At 42.9% G+C, this 17026-nt stretch overlaps 1 protein-coding gene across 1 annotated transcript in view; it reads left to right on the top strand.

Annotated features, from left to right (window-relative positions):
* Positions 1-1060: 1060 nt before the first annotated feature.
* The window catches only part of ZCCHC24 (zinc finger CCHC-type containing 24), a 102512-nt gene continuing 86546 nt past the window's right edge, over positions 1061-17026 (top strand). The window contains exon 1 of the mRNA XM_057365202.1: positions 1061-1643. Within this exon, the coding sequence (XP_057221185.1) occupies positions 1404-1643 (240 nt within the window). The 5' untranslated portion in view covers positions 1061-1403. The remainder of the gene's footprint in view (positions 1644-17026) is intronic.

Genomic DNA, 17026 nt, shown 5'->3' with positions numbered 1-17026 from the left:
AATCCATTTTCGGTGTTTGCAGCTGACAACYGAACAGCGTTTTCTACCGTGTATACACTGACCCTCATTTTCTGACTTTTCTTCTGTCTTGGCAGAGACATATGGCTTATTACAGCAAACCARAATGCCAACTTTGATGTTTCAAAGGTCTGATTTTTTCTGTTCTATCAGAACCCCCACCCATACTGGGAAGCCACATTAATTTTTTACCCTTTTGTCGCTCGGGATACAGCACAAGGAGCTATGCTCACGTTTTTCAGTTACCTCCTATTCTTTGAAAACTCCCAGTTTGATTGCTACGGTGCTGGTAACAAAGGGAGAAATAGCTGCCCTGTTCCACTCATCGCAGGAAAGGCAGCAGGGAAGAGTTTATGAACTGTAATTACCAGCTTACCCACTCAGGCTCCTTCCTAAAACAGGAATCATTCATCATCCCCTTYTGTGCTACCGACTCCTTAAAAGGCCTACTCAGCTTTAACTCGCGGGTATCCCACCACAGCCAGGCTCCCCAAGAGCCCGCGCCAGGGCTACCTAGATGGATTTCAAAGGGAGCATCGCGCCGCTCGCCTGCCTTATTTGGAAAACCCTAACTCTGCACGGCTTGGCACAACCTCAGCGGCCGCGCAGGGCTTCGTAAACCTGGAGCTCTGACACGGATTAACGAGAAGGAACTTCASATTGCAATGAACTCCCAGCAGCAGCAAGAAACAGAAATGAGAGTGAAAAGAGAGGGCGGGCTGACGACAGCCGAGAGAAATACGTCTAGTTAAAAACAAGCCCGAAAGGGCCCAGCGAGGAGCCCTCGGGAGGGCTTTACGCGTGTTTGGCGCAAAAATCTTCAGGAAGGAGGAAAAGGAAGGCCGGGGAGCGAGCGAGCCGGCGCGACCCAGGCGAGCGAGTGGCCAGCGGTCCGGGGACAGCCGCGGCCAGCGACCGGGCACCTCCGCCGTACTCGCTCCTCTCGCAGCGCTCGGGCGGGCAGAGCGGGGGCGGAGCGGCGCCGGGACGCCCCTGCACCCCCGCGGCGGCCGGGAGGCCTATGGGGGCGCGGCGGCGCCGCCGGAGCGCCGGCAGCCCCTCCCCGCCGCTGCCTGCGGGAGTGGGAATAAAGACAGATAGCGGGGCAGGCAGCGGGCGGGCGAGTGGGACGGAGCGCGCACAAAGTTTCCTGCGGAGCCCGCGGGCGGCGGCAGCGATGCCCGTGCTGCGCGGAGCGCTGGGGCTGCGCGGGCGCCGCCGGCCTTAGGGAGCGAGAGCGGCGCGGGGCGCGGCAGCGAGCCCCCGGCCCGTCCTCTCCTCCGGGCGGCCAGGAGGAAGCGCCCCGGGCAGGGACGAGAGAGCGGCGCTGCCGGAGCGCGGGGAGGGAGACCGGCACCGCAGGGCCGGCCGCKCCGGGGGAAAAGATGAGCTTGTTGTCAACCATCGACACCAGCGCCGCGTCCGTGTACCAGCCCGCCCAGCTCCTCAACTGGGTCTATCTCTCGCTCCAAGACACGCACCAGGCCAGCGCCTTCGATGCCTTCAGACCCGAGCCCTCCTCGTCCCAGCACCCAGACCTCGGCTACACCAAGAGCACCCCGGAGCTGGGCTCCTCGCTCAGCTCCAGCTATCTCAACAGCTTCTTCCAGCTCCAGCGGAGCGAGGTGAGTCCGCCGCGCCTCCCGGCGCGGAGCCCCCGGCCGCCCCGGGCCACAACCGCCATGATGCCTCGGCAGCCTCCTGCCCCTTCCCGGGCCGGGAGCGAGTCCGCCCGAAGCGGGGCAGCCCCGCTCCCCGCCGCGCAGGCTCCTTGTCCCGCTGCCCGGCCGGCCCCTTCCCGCCGGGCGCTCCCTCGCTGCCTGTCCCGCTAACGGGCCGGGGCGAGGCGCCGCCGCCGCCGCGGCATTGGCGCAGCCGCCGCCTCCTCCCGCCGCCCGCCAGCGGCGCGGGGCGCCCGTGTTGACAGCCTGGTCAATGGTTACACCGATTTCCCGTGCGCGGCCGGAGGGACGGGGGGCAGGAGACGCAAAAAGTGTTACATCCGTCATAACGTGCAAAAATACCACCACAGCCGCCGCCACTAACCCTCCTCCCCCCGACCCCCAAGTGTTACTTAAAAAGCTTGGTACAAGAATACATATGGCTTACGAGAGATCAAAGGYGGGCACTATTTGAAAGGAAGAGATATAAACAGGGACGTGACAAAAACAGCGAAAAAAGTTTTGTGACGTTTCATAACTCAAGAACAAGACTAAACGCAACCAAAGGGAAGGAAGCTAAAAAACTAGGGTATGCAAAGACAATTCGCTGTGGAACTCCCTTCCTTCACAGGAAGTTGTTGAGGTCAAGCACTTCTGCATTGGAGGGATTTCACTGTGGAGACACTGCAAGATGGCACCTCACACACCACAGCTCGCAGCCTCTCCAGAATAGATCCAGCTACAGTCTGGCACCCTGCTGTGGGACTCTTGCTGGAGGCATTCAACAGCGGCTCTGTTTGATGGGGGTCAGATGGACTGTACATCCCAACCTGCTCTGGCACTTCCCACAGAATGACATTTCCAAGTCCTTCCAGCACCTTTTATGTTAAACACTTACTTAAAAGGTAGTCTCGGTCAAAATACACTTCCCTGTTCTATCAGAAAAGTTATGGAGTTATTAATTAAGATCAAATCAAATTCCCCAACTGCTCTAACATTATAACTGCCCACAGTTAAAAGCCAGAGTTATCTAGACACATGCTTTTCCCCTTAATTAGAAATTCTTTCTTTAAGAATTTAACAAAGCACATCCAGGCTCAAAATAGGCATTATTTTTGATTCAAAAGCCGTTCAACCTGATTGAGTCTTACTAAGCATGACACCATATAAGCAGTTTAACAACATATAGACCTAACAAGCACATTGATTTTGCAGAAAGATTAGCAGGCAGTGCAATTTAAGCTATTAGCTACCTACCTGTTGGTGACAAATAGGTTTTGTCACTTTCTGCTTGGCTTACAAGCTTTGTGGTACCCAGGTAGCAGCAAGACTCTAGGAATTCAGCCTACATGCGTTCCAGACTGGGACTCTCTTCAGACCTGTATTTGTTCAAGTTGGGRTACATTCTGCTCACAGCAAGTCCTTTTTCTTTATGGGAGAAAAGGGAAGAAACAAGTAAATGGAGACTGCATTCRGGAAGCCTTTGAAACAGTCTCCAAGAAACAGTTTTCTTTTCCTGACAGTTCTCCAAGTTCATTTTCAGCTTCTACTATGCTCTGTGCAAGTAGGGGCTAATCCTTTTGTCACACTCCCTTTCCACTTGGCTCATRGGTCTTTCCATTTTTTTCCCCTAAACTTTTCTTCCTCTGGAAAGTCATTTCCCTCGCATGCCAGGCCTTCCTCAGGCCCCTGTCTRCCCCAGCTCCAAGCAGTCAGCCCCTGTGCAGCCTCCCCCAGCTGTGCTGTTTKCAGATCCCAGAAGTCACCTTCACTGTATTTCTGTGTGGATTCCTATCATCCACAAGCTGGGACTTTTTAACTTCATTAGTTTCCTGAGGCACATGAACAGCAGCAGCAATTGAGAATGCCAGCTCTGTAGAAAGCCAAGAGCATTCAGGAAATAAGAAGCCATTTCATTCTATACAGATATTTTAATATTTTTAGAAAACCAAGCATGTTAGTTTGTTCCCATTCATTTTCCAGCCTTTGAGGATAGTATTGACTGTGTGGCTGATGGAGACACTTCTGTATTTCCAATATTTACCTGAACTATGTCTAAATATATTATAAGCTGAAAAGTGGGAAAAGAGAACAGCCATCTCATATGGCGTGGGAATGCTTCTGCCCTGCTGGATATACCCTGAAGGAAGTAGGGAACTCTTTAATTCCCCAACTGCCTGCTAATACAGCAGCTTTCATTCAAGGGTTTAGAAGGTGCTAGAGATACTGTTGCTCAAGAAAAGTTCTGTCAGTATTTTAGATGCTCTGTTCTTTCCAGAAACTGGAAACTAGACTGTTTTTTGGCAGGAGTCGCCCAAGAGTTTCCGACAATGTCACACTCTTAATTCTTGAGATTCTAACATCTGTTTATTTGCAGATGCCATTGGGTATACACTACATATTTCAACTGTGTAAAATTATTTTGGAGAGCATTAGTACTGTATGCTGTTTTTGCAGCAAGTGGGCTTATGCTATCTTTGGAACAACACATAGCTTTCCACAGTTTAACTGTTGACTGTTTTCTACACAGTGCTTGCTTTGGTTGGCATTTTTTTTTCCTCACGGTTTTGTCCTGGGCTGCCTTAGCCTGGAGCTGAGCTGTGACAATGATTGACACATAGCTGTACACAATATTTGGAAAGTGACCTAATGAGGGTCCAAAATAGCAACAGATTGAGAAATGATAGGATCATAGGGTGTAAAATAGTTGTGTGTCCTGTATGTTGCCCTGCAGTTGAAAATTTCTGGAGGAGAACACTTGGAATTAGAGACAGCACTTGTGAAAAGTTGCTATTATACAGGGTTTGCAAGTCTGCATGGCAGTGCCTGTGTATGTGACTTGCATACTGACCAAAGGAACAGGACAGAAAAAAAATGAAAGTGCCAGCACCCACAGAGTAGTCTTGTACTTCAAGATTTTTGTCCTCCAGACTTTTTCCACTACAATGGATGCCTTCTAAATAAACATGATGAACACAGCTGTTTGGTGCATAAAAGCCCATTGTACCAAGAAAAAAAAAGCAATAATAAAGGTTTAAACAGTAAAGCAACAATGAGTGTTTTGTTCTGTATGCAAGACTCATTTTGCAAAACAGACCTGCTTTAAACCAAACTTTATGGCAGCATTTGTTGTCCTAGATATGAAATAAAAGCATGTTAGACCATTAAGATGCAATAAATTGGCCATTGAACTGAGCTCCACCCTCATCAGAGCCAAGTATTTGAGGCTTTGTTGTGGGGCTGGTTACATGGAATTTAACGCCTTTGAAACACAGCCAGGTATCTGTGGCTTTGTCATTGAGGGGTATAATTGAAAAACCTAAAATAAAGAGGAAGAGATAAGATCTTTTTCTATACTAACAGGAGGCATCTGAGCAGGTCAGTGCTCTCTTTGGTCAAGAGGAGACAGCAAGCAGTAACTAGAAATTATCGTAATAGCTAAACTTTTTTCTCTATTCTGTGTGTCTTTCAAGAGCAAAATTCCTTCTAGAAACCTCAATGGCAGCCACTTTCTAGATCTAAACTAGATTTTTTTTAAAGCACAAATAACTGCATATACTAGATGAGAAAATAATGACCATTTTCATGCTTCCGATTCAGGGACTTCCAGATCCAGTCCTTACAGGCAAGAGAGGAACTAAATGGGAATAAGAGAACGTAATCTAGCCCAGTTTGCTACAGTAAAGTAYAGATCACTTGCTTGGAAAGAAAAATGTTGGTGTTAAAGAAAGTTTACAGCATGCTGTGGAAAATAACATTCAAATCCCTGTGAAACAGAGGCAGATCTGCAGGTAKATTAGGTAGCTTCCCAAAGAAGACAGTGGCATTCATAAGTTAATGACAAAAACTGATGAAACACTGGAAAAACAAAAATATAGGGAAGGAAATTGATATAAAATATATTTTCTGTAGAACTGCCAGACAGACTTGTCTATCTGCCTTTCATAGAATTAGAGGGATACAAACTAGCCTGGTACTTGATGGAGAGAGATCTGTTTTTTTGACCTAGATGAATTAATTTGGAGGATAATTATAAGTTTAAAAAAAAAATACCATTCTCTCAGTATCAGAAGAACACAAGGATTGCTATACTAGATCAGGCCATTAACTCACTAAATTAAGTATAATATCTCTAAGAACAGCCATGATTAAAAGATTTAAAAGAGAGAACAAAATGCCTTTTAAGAGGTTGCTCACAATCAGTATGGTTTGAGGGCAAACAGAGATGCAGATTATCAGAAATTGCCATATGCTCTAAAACATGTCCTATTTGTTTAATTTTGTATAACATTATCAGTTATGCTAACACAGAGCATGTTTTTGATCCACAGGGTGCTTAATGTGCTAGGCACTCAAGTGAGGACTTCTTACTTTCTCAGCTACAGACTAAATAACCACAGTATTATCTCCTCTTGTTCAACATAGTCATTGCCAGAATAGCACAGTCTACAGTAYCTGAAAGTATCCTTTAATAATAGCAATTATTCAATTGATTTCCTAATTCTATTTTTTTCGCACTATTCTTTGTGTAAGTACCAACATTTGAGTGCCCTTAACCTTCTCCAAATTTAATTGAAAAGGCACTAGCACAACAATTCCTGTGYTGCAGAACTTGCGCTCTCTGCCTCAGGATGACATTACAGATAATTTTGTGGCTACTTAAAGTGTCACTCAAGTAATTTCAAACTGCCTTTCAGGAAGTTAARTGTCAGTTCTCACATTGGTCCCGTAAGAGATTCCAGGGAGCTGAATCTGTTATGTTAATCAGAGGACAATATGCATTTGGAGATCTTGGCAACACCAGCCTCCTCCATSCTCCCACACAGCCAGCTCCAAAGCCCTTGTGATGATGCTGCCTCAGCACAAGAAATGCAGTTCATGACCCAGGTCTCAGAATCTTCTCAGACCCATGACACTGGTCTCAGAATCTYAGATCCTATTCCAGGTGTTTGAACTAACAACTATTCTGTATCCAATTCCAGTTGGACAAATGTTTTAAAATGCAAAAATTCAGGGGTCTGTGTTTCCAAGCATTCTCTTGTGCTCCCTGTTCTTATCTCTGCAGCCATGGCCTGCTGCTTAGCCACTTCTATAGTCTTTGGAAAGCACCCACGTTCACCAGGGAAATAAAAACTCCATGTGTGAATGTACTATAGTAAGTAGAGTGTGAAAATAAGATCACTATCTTGTATAAAAAAAGCATGAAACTCGAATTATTATCCAAATTACAGTACTCTGCCATTTGTATCACCTRGGTATGGCTTTAGATTTCTCTGTTGTCCAGGATTAAATGTTTTGTTCGTTTATGTTGTTATAAGTGCATGATACTGCATATAGTAGGTACTTTCTTCTTACTCTTGACACTTAGGCTGAATTACCTAATAGCAATTTGATTACAGGAGRAAATGCCCAAGAGCCAAGTTTGGTTCACTAAAGAAAGTGTTCTAAATACAATTACGTTGCTTTTACTCTGGCTTCCTTACCTSACTGAGAGCAGCAGAAAGCCCACAGAAGTAAGAAGAAAATATGTTGATTTTTCTCCAACAGCCAGAGCCTCTTGTGTTGCTTCCTTACCCCCAGACTGCCCCTGCCCCCAGCAAATACCAATACAGATCTCCAGCACACCTGCCCTACCTCGAGCTTGAGCTAATTCAAACATGACTTACACCTGGCCTTTAATTCATTTACAGTGAAAGCGTTAACCACCATAATGATCTGCAGCTACTTGCTTTCACATCAAAATCAGAACCAAGCTTGGAAAGCTGGCAACAACTAAAATATCAATTGCTGAAAGTAAATGAAATCTTCAAGAAGAGGGATATATCCTTTCTGCTTTGCTACTGATATATTTTTCATAGGTTGAAAAGAAAAATAAATCTAGCAACAGAAGATAGACCAATTATGTTTATTATTCCTGATTAGCTGAAAATCATTGCAAACTCTTAAATCACTTGAGATTTTGTATTTATGCAAACTCCTCATTGAGAGAAGCACTGGCATGCATTTTCTGCCTCACAAATACACTCACATCTTGAAAACAGCTTATCAGGCAGTATATAGTAAAGAAAAACACCCCAACCTATAATTGGAGGCAAAAGCATGTAGAATTTTTGTCACAATTATATTTTATACACAGAGCTTTCTTTTACAGTTATTTTATGCGTTTACAGTGTCTTCCATGCCAAAGCACCCAAACAAAGGGGTGATGTAACTGTGTGTTGGGTAATGATTTTTCATCCACTCCTCTTTTGCTCTGCAGACACAGACTCAGTTATTCAGAGCAGAAAAGAAAGATCCTTCTCCAGTGAACTGCACAAATGATCAGACAGCCAAGTCTGACTTGAACCAATATATTAATTTATGAAGTGTATGGAGTGAATTAGATAAGCAAGATGCGTACTAAATGCTATTATCCCAAAGCCAATTCCCCTCTTCCCCCCACCCAGGCCTTTTTTGTTTTGTTGTTTTGTTTGGAGGTTTTTGTGTACTGATACAAGATAGATAACAAACAACTTCTAGCAATAGTCCTGTTACTTGGTCATTGACAACAAGAATAAAAGATTGCATTTTACTGACAGATGCTAGGTGACGATTAACACAGAGGAAAATTTTCTAGATCAGAGCTTAAGTGTGCCATAAAAGGACTCTGAAACACGATTTAAGTGAAATTTAAATCTAAGACCAGAGGATCTTTTCCATGCTACTTGAAGAGACATGAAAAATAATGACMCAGTGCAGTTGCAAAAAGGTGCAGGCGCAGATATTACAAAGACCAATCATACAATACTGTTAACATGCATTTGCATAGAAACAAAAGCAACTGTGTTCCTGTTATCCAAATTAGATGCACACATATAAATGCTGCCTAAAAAGTGATACTGGGTATCACCTTCCAGTTTCTGAACAGATTAATGAAACATCACAATTAATACCTGTATCTCTCTCCAGTTTCTTTTCCCCAGAAAAATTGCCAACAGCCTGGTGCCCATTTTGCTACCCTCTGAAATTGCTCTTCACTTCTTGCCACAATGAAGTGATTAAATTCAATGGGGAGAATATAAGTCTTTTCCTTATGGTTTACTTAGGTTCTGTATGGGTTCCAGAGTAATTATCGTAAATCAAAGCAATTAATTAAATTTTACAAAGCTATTTAAATCTTCCAGTAATGCTCATCTAATTCAGACAGACAGTATTTCATAAGGGTAAAAACTTAGATCACTCTGTTTTTCCCGCAGGTCAGTTCATATTCTCAGAACCACAGCAAACAATTTGTGATCTACCAAAAGTAGAATCTAAAATTATAGACAGATTCACTTGAGGAAAGCAGAATAAATGCAGGGTTACAAGTSCTGGGCTTTCTCCATGTCCTTCATTGTCTAGCCAGGCCAGCAGGGCTGTGGGGAGTTTTAGTGAGTTTTAAGTTTTAACAGATCACAAGCCTAGCCCACTTTCTGTCATATATTTTGGTGTAAGCAAATAATAAGTCCAATACTTTGACTAAGAGTTTTAAGGARTCTTTTGTAGACCCTTTTCCTCAGCTCTTTCAACTGCTGCTCATGGGAGAACTCCCTAGTCTTCCAAACCTGTTTCTTAAAAAATACTTTTTGTGTTTTGACAAATTTAGTTTGATGATTAGCAAGTGCCCTCATGATCCAGGACTTGAGCTCTTATGTGAAGCAGAAATAAATTCCTGCTATATTAAATGGCCACCCACACCTAGTCTCTGCATGTGGCAGGATTTGGTGTCCCTTTCCAATGACCACAAGTGYAATACCCTACATAGAAGGATTGTGGGTACCTGGTAATCTGTATTTACATCTTCTCCAGCTAACTGCCAACCGAGCAAACATTTTAAGGGGATCAGCTTGCTCTCAYAGATTTCTCTTGCTTCCAGGTATCTCAGTGCTTTTTGCAGGGCAGTTCCAGCCTATATTTTTTTACACAAAAAGAGCCTGCTAGGCAACTATTTGTAAGTAGTCATTAGGGCTGTGGATACTTACAGTTGAAAGAAAAGCAAAGGATCTGTTGTAGTCATTGCATCCTGAAAATGGAGGGCTACCAAGAGTTTTTAAGAGGGTTTGAGCATCAGTGATCCTTGAAATACAGAGATGTTCTCATATAACCATCTTTCTCCAACATACATTGCAACTGAAGTTAGTAGAATAACAGATTCATTCCTCCAACAGTCCCAGCATGGGGAGAAAAATAAAACCCTCAAGTGTACTTGAAAATCAGATAGCTCAATTGTTTTATAATTTATCTGAAGCAGATTGTGATTTTTAGGTTTGCTTGCTCAGATCACACTTCAAGTTGCACTGTATCACAGTTGATTAAGAGGGTAGCTTTAAATGTAGATAAAAATATCTAAAAGCTGGAGTCACAAAATGAAGTTCCAGCCTGTCATTTAGTACATAGAAATAATTTATTTTCCTCACTATATTCARTTTAATAAAAGTTTTTGTCTTGCTGTGAGTGCAGGAACTGAGGCCCTCAGCGCATTGCGAGGGGCCCGTTCTGGGCAGATGATGTATTGTTTCTACCTCTGACAGTGACCTTAGCTTTGCCTCTTTTAAACTTTGGCAGCCATCGCAGAAGTTTCTTTGCCAAGAAGGCATTACTGAATGTAAATGATATAAACAAAACTGTCTCAGACTTAGAGTTCTGTTTAACCCAAAATGGACATTTCTTAGCAAAACCTTTCATCATGCAAGAGCTGCGCAGGAGGTAAATGCTTTCCTAAGTGTGTCTTGAACAGGCACATATCTATTTCCGGGTGTTATTTTTCTTAGGTTTGGAGTGTCAAAAGACCTACCAAATGAGAGGAAACCCGACTCTTGTTTTTCAGACTGCAGGTCAGATTGAGACAAGATTTCCTGCAGGAAGCAGAGATGTTAACAGAAAGTGCAGGGATCAAAACATGCCCATCCGTTTCTCCCGTCACTTCAAGCTATGCAGCCCTCATGATCTCCTCCTCTCCGGAGAACCCTGTCTCGACCAAAGGGACACGGTTTGGGGCAGCGCGAGGTGGCAGTGGGACCCAGGGGCCTCTCCCCAAAGGTCAGGGAGGTTGGTGGCTGGGGAGACCTGGCTGCAGGCAGGCAAGAGACTGCTTGGGAATCCTGGGGATGATTTAAAGTAATTTGCAATGTCAGTTGTCTCTGTTGTCCTTAATATAGCGCTCCTGTGTTAGAGCTTCTCTTTAATGTAAGTGGGCAGTTGTTGGGCATTCAGCCATTGAAAAGGAACCCTGCTGATCTTGGTGCAAGTTGTAGAAAGTTCCTTCCAGACTGCACACCTCTGACCAGAGCAAATCTTCGTCCTCCTTTGTCTGCCTTTAAAGATCTTTTGCAAGGTCCCTGTACTTTGTGTAAAACAAGTGTCCTCACTGATATCCACAGCAAACCCTTCCCTGAGGCTGAGGTAAGGAGGATCACACTACCAGCAGAAAGCCAAAAGGCCTACCTGAGCTCCAGCAGCCTGGAGATGGTCACTGAACAATTCCTGAGCTGTCTGCATACAGTGTACCACTGCACAGTACACAGGGCGCAGGACTATTTTAAGATCTGAAGATCTGTGAAACTTATTGAAAGCTTTGGATCCAGACCTGCAAATCTAAAGCAAGGCAAGGTGGTGGCAGGTGTTGCTCCCAGCCTTGCTGTGAACTGAAGGCACACACCAATGATGCACAGAGGAGTGTGTTGCACCCACTTGCTGTTCTGCAGAGTCTCAGCAATTCCAACCTGAGAAGCCACAGCCAGCTGAGCTGTCAGATTTGAAATAACTAGATTAGAGAGATCTGCTGGATTAACGATTCATCGCCCTTCAATGACTCACTTCACAACCACTGGCAGGTCACACTGCATTTGTAGTTTTCTCCTTAAGATACTGTTTCTGCAGAAAGAAAGTCCTAGTGCCATCTATCTGAAAATACTTAAAAGAAGTATTAGTGCTAGCAGTTTAACATCATCATGTTTTTGTCTAAAGCCCCTCACAGAAGAAGGATGAATATAGGTATACTTGGCTAGTCTTAACTAGCCAGGAATGCATCAAGGTTTGCTTGTCTAATTTACATTTATCTGTGGTTTTATATGAGAACTTGAGTAATTCAGATTTTACTAAAGTCAGGCCGAAGACCAGATTTTTTTGACAGCTGAGTTAAAAGTTGATTTCAGAAGGAAACTGAAACCTGAGTCTTTTTCTTTCTTCCTTCTGGCAGACATTTTTTTCACTGAGTGATGAGCTTGGCTTTTAGTTTTCCARTGAGAAAATGTTACTGAACATACTCATAAGCTGTTTTTTTTATAAAAGTATCCAATTTATCAGAGGAGCTAAAGCAGACACAAGCCATACAGGAGCAGTTTCTGAGGTTTTCCAGATCAGCCTTGGTAATTAAACTTCTCTATTTCTTCTGGCTCAAATTAATACAACTAAATTTATTACAGTATTTTCATTTAATCCTTCTGTTTTCAGAAGGCTTTGAGGTTGGCCATAAACATTGATGATGATCTTAAAGGTCTTTTCCAATCTAAACAATTCCATGATTCTATTATACGATTCTGCATTGGATGTTTTCACTGGGGACAAAAACAGGGAACTGTTTTGACCACTTACAAAGAGCTGAAACACAGAGAAGTCACAGATTTTAAGTGACTTTCACACATTGCAGGGCCCCACAGATAAAGCCCACATCAAAAGCAAGCCATAGGACAGTAGCAAATAAGACAGCTCGGGTTAAGTTATATTACACATACAGGCCACTGAGTTACTGTTTGGRTAGCTCAGATTTCCCTCTCTTCCAACGTGAAAATAGCAACTGAGTGAGGACAATGACTTGTCTATCTCACTGTTTTATCCATGACACAGCATGGGAACCACTGAGTTCTTTATGAAAATCCAAGTTGATAACTTCAGCAATTTTTGGTATTTCGATTCAGGGCTAATAATTAGCATGGCTAGTCTGGTTACCATCATACAGGCTGGAAAATATTTACAATTTATAGTATATAGAAACCTTACTTTTTCCACTCTCATGACAGGACAACCCAACTCCCTTTTCCTATAAACTTCAAACAGCCATGGCATTGTTGACTTAAACTTAACTCTGTCAGTTAAGTGCTTTATTTTTGTTTGCTTTATTAGGTCGGAAGCATACTAAAGCAAAAAGAATTAATAAAAAATGCTTTGTTCATCACTTTTCAGTTACAGACTATTTAATCTTTTGGAAGCATTGATGACTGGACTAGCTTGTAGGAATATTGAAGTGCTACAGGACCTCAATTCAGTATGTACAATTATAACAAATATGGAGAGAAGCATGAGTACAAATTGTCCTGATTTCCAAAGCATCAAACAGATGTACTGGCCAGACACAGCCCGCATCAACCAGCACAAGTCATTTTAGCCTCAGGTGACTAACTGGTGGATATGTACCTCTTAAAGCAGAGATAGAGTCCAGCAGCCACAAACTGAACTTGGCCAGAAACTGTTCCAGATAGGCCTCTGCTATTCCAGTCCATGCCTAAAAGCTTTGCTTCTTAAATCCTAATAAGAAGGTACCATTCCTGCATAAACAGGTTGCTATTGCTTATTAATAACAGCTGGTCTGGTAGATGCTCAGACTTAAATGTCATAATTGAGGGGCTCTTCTGCTCTCTGTGCTTCCTGGTCCCTGTTAAAAAACACTTTTACAGGTAAAGCAGTAGCCATACACACCAAAGGGAAATTTGGAAAGTAAGACTTGCTGTTTATTTGCTTAAATGTTTCACTGCATATTCCCAACACTTGTCTTTTTTCAACATGAAACCATTGCTAAAAAAGAAGCTGAAGAGATAAAGCCAGTGTTTCAATGTTTCAATGTTTCCTTTTCTACCTCTTGACACATCAGTCTCAAAAGATGTTTCTGAAAGGCAGAGACTCAGCCAAGGGAATGAAGAGCATTTGCCAGTCATTCACTTAACTAGGAATTTCTTAGAGGTGGATGAGATACTGGAACTCTTGAGTCACTCACATAGGTTACCCAACTGGAAATCAGAGTGAGGAAGCTATAGAAGACAATAGCTGCCTCTTTCACAAAGCACCACACTGCAGCCTTACAGATTACGTGCCCTTTAACTGGAAACACTGAGCAAACAAATAACAAAGGAAACTTTGCTTCCCAACACCACCAACAGATACAGTTTAAAGATCTACACAGCAGAGAGGTTACCTCTGGAAAATACAACACAAGATTTTCAATTTGGTTCACATTCATTTAAGTCAACAAGTTTCATAGCAAGGTAAAAACAAACAAACAAACTTACATTATCAGCTCGAACCTCCCATCAAGGCAGTTTCTAAGTTTTACCACTAGGTCCCCCCTCCCCCCAGTATGCAAGATAAGGAAATCCTGAATTCATTGCAGCTGGGCTGATGAGCCTTGTAATTAGGACATGCAGTGTGGTCTTTCGGGTGCCTTGAGAGCGCTAACCCTTTCACTGCCAAATCCTTTCTGTCCTGCTCAAGCTCAAACTGAGACTCTCTTTGAGAGGTACTATTGTCTACCTTGCATAGAAACAGGTTGCCTTTCCTGGTGGTGCAGAGCAGTCATTTCTTTTGGTGGAATTCATGAAAGGAGCAGTCTCCCTGCCACCTCCCAGATGGATACTAATACACTTGAGACCAGAGTCAGAATGCATTTCTTYCTTCTCTGTTTTCTGTCTGAGACCATGAACATTCTCCCTGGCACTCTAATCACTCCCCTGGACACCCCTTCACCCCTTTTGGTGTGTAGCTAATTCTAAGTTTTTATTCAAAACCCTTCTTAAAAATCCCCTTTGCAGCAGTGCAAACACTTAGTAAGGGCTGAATTGCTGTTCTGCTCAACTGAGTGCCCCAGAAAGAAAAAATAAAACTCAAAACCAAAACTCTTTTATGTATCTCAGCAATATTCATTCACCCCTTGCCTTTTACAATGACAAAGTGGAATCAATCACCATTTCATCACATTCATTGCAAGTCCTGAGCTTTCACTATTTGATTCCAGGGGCCAGGATGAACTTTCTCATTACCACCCTTATTATATAACTTAGCTTTTGGGAATGGCTAATTTCCTGATCTCCTGAAGAACTAGAGATTCCCAGCGCTGAAAACAGGATGTAACACCGTTTGTGCTGGTGCTCTTTATAGCAACGTTCAAGTGTTGGATTGATGTGTTTTTCACATTGACTTGGAGTCAAACAGATTTAAACCGATTTTCCAAAATCGGTTTGTCTGACTATACCCGGAGGGATGGGCTGCATCTTGGGATCATCTAGGCATTTTCCAAAGGAATGCATTGTTCTTTAAAGTACCAATGACATCAGCAATGCCCATCTTCTCCTTTACTGTCCTCTTCTGGGATGTTATATTTGTTTCTTCCCTTTTTACCACTGAGCCTCAAGATGATTATAGGGAAGTGTTTCACGGTGCTGTGTGTAGACTGGATGTTTTGCCGTGTCCAGCTGTGGCATTTATTGCACAAATGCCCTGCCAGCTGAAGCAGGTGGCCAGTCAGTTTTAGAGCTGTGGGCCACTCTTTGGCTGCAGCACCGTTGGTGGCTGATAAGATTATGATTTAATGTCAGTGCAGCCCACAGTCTGAAGGAATCCTAGCCTTAGACACAGCTTCTGGTTGCCACAGTTGAAACAAAAGTTTGTGAAAGTTTGCTGCTGGAGTGAGACACCTTGTTTTTCAGTGTTGACCTGAAATGTGCCACGAAGCATTGCTGGAGGAGTGAGTTACATAATATCCAGCTGTGGTTCCAAATTGYTCCCTTTTAATGAGGGCAATAGCTCGGTATAAAGAATGTGTAGGAAAGAAAACTGTCACCGCTGCATACCATATGTCCAATTCAAAGCCCACTGTGGCAGCTGATAGATATGTTTTGGTTTGTTACTGAGTTGGCCCTGAGGGCAAAAATAGTAACCTCCTGATGAGCAGGAGTTATTCTACATCCCCAGAAGCTATTCCAGATTCTGGAAATAAGAATTTGTGACTGCACACATTCTGTGTCCCTACTTTCACCCTTCTATAAAATCAGATAATAAGGAATAATAATAAGGAATTTGCAAACTTACTGATAGGTGTAATGCAGGTAAAGTACTTTAGGAATCTCTTGGCAAGATGATCTCTTAAAAAGAAAGATTTTCTATTTTYCCAAGTGTATATAAGAGAAAGTGGCTCCTAGGGAGACAAGAACTTCTTGAAGACTCTTAATTAATGCTATTTTGGCATCCACAGCACTTCCCCTTCCTTTAAAAAACTTGTTGCCAAGAATTTCTCATTCCCATAGCATCCAATAAATCCTAGAAAATAAATTCCAGTAACCATTGGAGGTCTCTTTGGTTGTTTGATGGCTAAAGAAACTAAAATCTTTACATTAGTTTTTGAAATACCTTTTCCTTTTAAAATCTGTGGCTTCAACCCCTGAAACAAAGTGGCTGATTTTCCTCTCAGCCACATCGTCTTGCACCAGTACAGAACTACGCTACACAGCATGTTTTAGTGCCAGGACATATGTGAAGTCCCCTAAGAGTTCAGATTCCATTCAGGGGCCCCTTGAATTGATCCTGCTGCTCTGCACCAGCTTCAGCTTTGCTTGAGGGGTCAGTTGGAGCTCAGCATGTTGTGTTTGACTACAGTGCAAGTGGGTGAAGTGGATTATTAGACTGAATTTTTCTGTACAGTGTACACCATCTGTGGTGGGATGGGACTCAGGGATAGATGGGACTCACCCAACTGCTTGTGACTGGAGCTTCAATATGATTTTTTTGATATGTGACTGCCACTCAAAAACACTCCCTGTGCTGACATCCTGAATGTTTGACATTTCTGAAATAAATTTCAATTCCATACTTATTTGACAAACTCTAAATCAGTTTCAGTAAATGTCTTCAAAATATATATAATGTATAAATATAGGAAACACATATATAAAGACTCTATTGAAATATTTGAATTCAATAGAATTAAAGCACAGATTGGACCTCTTTTTACCTCACTYTCCCATAAGCCAGTAGTAATTCTCTGATACCAGGAGAATTACATGAGCATAGCATTGTAGAGCTAAGGTGGAAACACCATGTGAAATGTGTCCCATCATGTGAGGATGAAAAGGACAGTCAATTGTCAGTCCTATTTCTATAGTGATTCGTTATTATGTTATTTTTTTTAAGAGTTTTTACTTAACTTTTGAATTCCACTCTGAAGTTTCTGCTGAACTGCAACAGGTTGAAGCCAAATTAATCCTTATTGTCTCCATTAGGGAGAATACCTATTTAGGTGTTGATGGGTTTCCTGCTGCTGTAAAACTACTGAATAGCAAATTGGG

The sequence above is a fragment of the Malurus melanocephalus genome, unplaced genomic scaffold (genome assembly GCF_030028575.1).
Source record: "Malurus melanocephalus ecotype Western Australia unplaced genomic scaffold, MMel_1.1 scaffold_49, whole genome shotgun sequence".
Classification (NCBI taxonomy): domain Eukaryota; kingdom Metazoa; phylum Chordata; class Aves; order Passeriformes; family Maluridae; genus Malurus; species Malurus melanocephalus.
This window is presented reverse-complemented; position numbering and strand designations above follow the sequence as displayed.